We start from the raw sequence: 5,304 nt of genomic DNA, 5'->3' as shown, positions 1-5,304 counted from the left end.
ATTAGTACCCACTCCCGTCCTCTCTCCTTATCCACTCCCCCTCCCTCCTCCCTCCCTCCCTCTCTCACTCTCGACCATGTGCCGGTGAGCGAGCCCTGCACTTGGCGGCCCGAAGGCACGGCGGCTGGAGGGCGGGAGGGTGTGCGGGGGAGGCGAGGCGCCCGGTGATCGAAGGCGCCGCGGCTGGCCCCGACTGCGCACGCGGGGAGGCGACGGGGCCAAGGGCGGGGCAGCGGCGGGAGGGTGGGGCAGCGGGAGGGCGGCGGCGGGGCCGCCAGGAGGGAGGCGGGGGCAGTGGAATTTTTTTTAATATCCCTTTAGTACCAATTATTTGATCCGGTACTAAAGGAGGACCTTTAGTACCAAAGTAGCAATACCGGGTTCATAGGCTCTTTGTGTGCTCTAATGTGCGATCCCCCCTGATGAAGCAACTAATAAATAATGATAATAATAAGCGTGGCCGGCCGGATTCACTACGTACCACATCATCTATCGTTGTCGTCGTTGATCGCGTTTCCTTGATCCGATATATGTTCGCATCATATACTATATTTGTTGTTCTGTTGTATACAGAGTTGCTCGTATTACACATGAAAAATAAAAGCTTATGAAGAAGTTGTGTTAATTTAATTTGAGCCTTTGAACACTTTGTGATATGCCATCCGTACGTGGGAAAATGAGCAAAGTACGACCCAAATTAAATTAGCATGATGTTCGAGGTGTTAACTCTAGTGTGTTTGACTTCTACGAGGGTATATGTATGGATTTCAAGTACAATATCATATATTCATATTAGCATAATGTTTGTAAATGCCGCTGGGAGCTTGCACTTGCATATTGAATCCATCTGCCTAGCTTGGACGAGCCTCCTCTGCAGAACAGAGCCTCCTCTGCAGTTTTGCAGAGGCACTCGTCACTGATCTGTGGGTCCCATCAAGATATGGGCATATGGCCCACACTTCAATGAAAGTGACTCACTATATGTAGTAATGCAGAGGAACCGTTTTCCTCTACTTACCTTTTCGATTGGTAACTCATAATTGGATCTGGGTTGGTATGAGCTGGATTGTGTCCTTACGAAGACATGGATAAAGAAACGGAAATAAATTATTTTTTTATAATAAAATTTTTATTTACCTTAGAAATGTACCATCATGCTAAGACCGTTCCTGAAATATGTATAGTCAGGATGCACACAACTTTAAAAGATAAAAAAGAAAAGGAAAAACGATATAACATCAAATATCATGTCTACCTGGACCTGTGAATTATATGTGAATTATAATCTGGACAGTAGGTTGGTTGTGAAGGCCAAATGTCTGCAATGCCAAATTGTGAAGGCAAAGATATTATTGTTGAGCGGGGCAAAATCATCTTTTCTTAATCCAAAATCTCCTAGCAGCTAGATGAGAGTAGTATATTATGGGTTGGGAATCTTGAAATCTATGTTACTACCTCAGTTCATTTTCATTTGATGTCAGACAGAGGAAGTTAGCTTATTTTGTTCTTACTTTGTTGTCTGAAATGACATATATATTTGACGGGAGATAGTAAAATCCAATCTGTTCGGATTGTATATATGGTGATTATTTTTGCTTGAATAGATAGAATCTTTAATAGATCCAAACGAACTTTTTGCTTCCTGCCGGTTCGTTTACAAAAACGAATTTTTGCTTGAGTAGTTTTGTAAAACAACTTCTCTCTTCAAAATTCAAATTGATTCGAGAGCTCAATTTTTTTTTTGTGAAACTGATCTCTGCTTGCGAGACTTGTGTTTCGCGGGTCGGAGGAAAAAGGTGGAACACACGCTGCGGTCAAAGCGTCAAACTGATCGGACGGTTCAGGATGAAGGGTGCCCGCGTTCCCTTCACACTTGCCCTGCACCTGCTAAAATCTTTTCCTGTACGCTTTCCGCCTTCCCCTCTCTCCCGTCCCTCCGTTCCCGCCGCCATTTCAAACCCACCTCCGATGGCCACCGCCGGCGGCGACGCCGACCCGCCCCAGCCCTTCCCCGCCGACCTGGACGACAACGGATTCCCCTCTCTACCCTCACCCCCGGCCACCGCAGGAAGCACCAGCGGCTTCGCCGAGGATTTCTATCGCAGCGGCACCGACTGGTCCTCGCTGCGGGACCCCCCGCCGCGGCGGCCGCCCGAGGGGCCACCCGGGGTTAAGGCGAAGGAGAAGGAGGGCGCCTCTCTCGTGCAGAGCAGCCTCTTCCAGGCGTGGGGGATCGAGAGGCCGCGCCGGGAGGGGGGCGGGGCTGGGCATTCCTCGCCCGTTCAGAAGAGCCTCTTCCAGACGTGGGGGATCGAGAGGCCGAAGCGGGAGGGGGTCGGGGCAGGAGACCCCTGCCCTTCCCCGATCCGTTCCGGTTCTTGGTCGGGAAGGAAACGACAGCGAGGAGGTCCCGGGCAGGCGGCGCCGGCGGCAATGAATCCCCGCACGTGTCCCTTCTACAAGAAGATTCCCGGTAAGGCCCCGCCGTTTCATGGTTGGATGCGTGTTTGTGGTAGTGATATGAAATTAGTAAAGTACCGAATGCCTACTTGTGCACTAATTGAGAATGTGTTATTTTGTTGGAGCAAATGAGGATAGCTTACCCCTGAATAGCTGACACCGACCTTTTCAAAGTTTGCTGAAGATCTCTGTTTCGTGCACATGTAAATTGAATCATCCTAGGCACGCCATTCACGGTGGACGCATTTTGGTATGGAGAAGTTGAGGGGTGCTCAGCCTATTTTCTCAGCCATTTTCATCATGACCATTATGGTGGATTGACCAAGAAATGGTGCCATGGCCCCATCTATTGTTCTGCACTCACAGCACGCTTGGTAAAGATGTGCCTGTCAGTAAATTCCGAGTATGGTTCCTTTCTCTTCTCTGCGAATTGTTTGATGGTGATTCTATATTCTTCTAGCGCCTAACACCAGCATCATGTATTCAAATTGATAACTACAGTTATATTTGTCCCTTGGAGCTTGATACCGAGTATGTCATAGAGGGAGTGATGGTTACCTTGTTGGAGGCCAATCATTGCCCTGGTGCAGCTCTAATTCACTTCCGACTAAGTGATGGAAAGACCTATCTCCACACTGGGGATTTCAGAGCATCAAGATCCATGCAATTGCATCCACTCCTCCAGAGAGGCCGTGTAAATTTGCTGTACCTGGACACGACATATTGCAATCCCAAGTACAAGTGGGTCTGCAATCTTGAAGTTTAAGAATTTTCTCTTTCATGATTACTTTGCTGAACCTGGTAATTTATAGATTCCCACCCCAGGAGGATGTTATTGATTTTGTTGTGAGGACAGCTCGAAGATATCTAACGAAGCAACCGAAAACCCTCATTGTTGTTGGAGCATATAGCATTGGGAAAGAGAATGTGTATCTAGCAATTTCTCAAGCTTTAGATGTACTTAACAGTTTAAATTTAAAAGATCGCTTTTACTTTGGAACATGCAGGCCTTCTAATTCTCAGATAACTTCTTTTTAATTTATTCATGAAAGGTCCCTATATACACTGATGCATCAAGAAGACGGATTCTTCACTCATTTGACTGGCCGGACTTATCCAAAAGGATATGTTCATGCAATCAAAGCTCACTTCATGTTTTGCCCCTGGGATCTGTAAATCATGAGGTCTGCAAATGAATTTCAGATGAATTCTTTGAATTTAGCAAGTGACCTCTCTAACTAGAAAGTAGCATTTCTCAGAACTTGAAGAAGTACCTGGAGACTCTTAACCAAAAATTTGTAGCTGTGCTGGCTTTTCGGCCTACAGGTTGGTGAAGTTCTGGAGATAAATTTTGTGCTTCTGCAATATGGAATTATATGATCCTTAATGGTCTCTCCAATGTTTTATCAGGTTGGACTTTCTCTGAGGCAACTGGAAAGCAGCTTGACCTAATAAAACCAAGCTCTAATGGAAGCGTAACAATCTATGGTAGGATTTGTCAGTTGTGCTGATAATGGGTTTCCTTTCATTTCTTGCTAATGAAGAAGTGAATGAACCAAAACTATTCCAGAAAAGGAGTTTTTTAGAATGCTCAGTGTGAACTTATTTTCTGCCAAGTGCAGACTGAACTTATTGATCTCCTGAATTGAAAAGGCTGATTATATTTTCCAATGATACGAATCTGTGATTTTACTTTCCATATCAAGTTGAGATTGCCAATTGCAGAAAAACCCAAAAGAACAGCATCCTACACTTGCAGCTCCCTCTGTTATTTGTACCTTAAATAGTTTCAGATTCAGAGTCATAGTGCCAAATAATTAATGATTCTTTCAAACTGATTTCTTCTGCTTGTAGGTGTGCCTTATAGCGAGCACTCAAGTTTCACTGAGCTTAGAGATTTTGTGATGGTAAATCCCGAAACCTGATATTACATTTTTGCAGTCTTGGATGGATTCTAACTATAGGTCAATATTTTCATGGCAAGTTTCTGAGACCTCAGGTAATCCGCTCTGTTAATGTTGGCAACGCGGCAAGTCGAGATAAAATGCAAGCATATTTCCGGGAATGGCTGAAGGGCTCATGATACATAAGACCTGATCAGTTTTTGTATGTTGACCTCAGCCTTGGGACATTCAATGTGGTACTGTTGTATAATCTTCCTACATGTACAGTTGATCGTAATGTTAGGTATCTTTACATTTTTCTTATGAAACTTCAACAGATGCCTATTCTTATGTGCCACTGACAGTTATGGTACCTGAAGAGCTGCCAAGATATTTTTTTTGAAGGCTCTCTATGCTAAAAAATTCATCCTTCAAGAGGTGCCACTTTGCTAATATTATTCCAATGAAGCAGATTAGGATCCATTCTGTTTTTATCTCAATTGAGAGGCAAATGGGTTGTTACTTGGCCAGTCTGCCACAACCCTTTGCAGTGAAATTGTAAGTTGCAGGAATATTGACTCCAATTGCTGTTCAATTAAATACATTATTTGCAAAGCATCAATTGAGTTCTTACGTTGAATCGAAATACAAGATTTCATTGGGTGCATCAGTGGTCTTTCATAGATGCAGCTGAGAGTCAGCTGTGCTACCTTCATATTTCCTCAAAAGAAATTGACACGAAACCCAACTTTTAAGTTCCAATTATACATCCAAATTTATTGTCCCCAAGGTGGTAGAGTCATGTAATGACTACTGGTAAGAGTACAGATCTTGGTGAGATTTCAACTTCTCACTGTAATAGCTTAATGCTGTTACAGTGTCACCATAGGTGTTGGCACTCATCTCGATATTACCATTGCCTCCTGAACCTAGAAAGTCTTGGGTTAATCGGTATGTTGCA

The 5,304-nt window shown here is 44.4% G+C and overlaps 1 protein-coding gene across 1 annotated transcript; it reads left to right on the top strand.

Annotated features, from left to right (window-relative positions):
• Positions 1-1,830: 1,830 nt before the first annotated feature.
• On the top strand, positions 1,831-4,965 carry LOC117865819 (DNA cross-link repair protein SNM1). Its single transcript, XM_034750056.2, is given in 10 exon segments — positions 1,831-2,473; positions 2,683-2,863; positions 2,962-3,201; positions 3,273-3,417; positions 3,513-3,644; positions 3,720-3,786; positions 3,871-3,948; positions 4,315-4,367; positions 4,445-4,501; positions 4,504-4,965. Coding segments are annotated over 10 exon segments (1,635 nt in total). The 5' UTR covers positions 1,831-1,845; the 3' UTR covers positions 4,558-4,965.
• Positions 4,966-5,304: the final 339 nt, after the last annotated feature.

This window comes from Setaria viridis, chromosome 7 (assembly GCF_005286985.2).
Source record: "Setaria viridis chromosome 7, Setaria_viridis_v4.0, whole genome shotgun sequence".
Taxonomy (NCBI): Eukaryota; Viridiplantae; Streptophyta; class Magnoliopsida; order Poales; family Poaceae; genus Setaria; species Setaria viridis.
The sequence above is the reverse complement of the archived record's forward strand: the minus strand, read 5'-3'. Positions and strand labels throughout refer to the sequence as shown.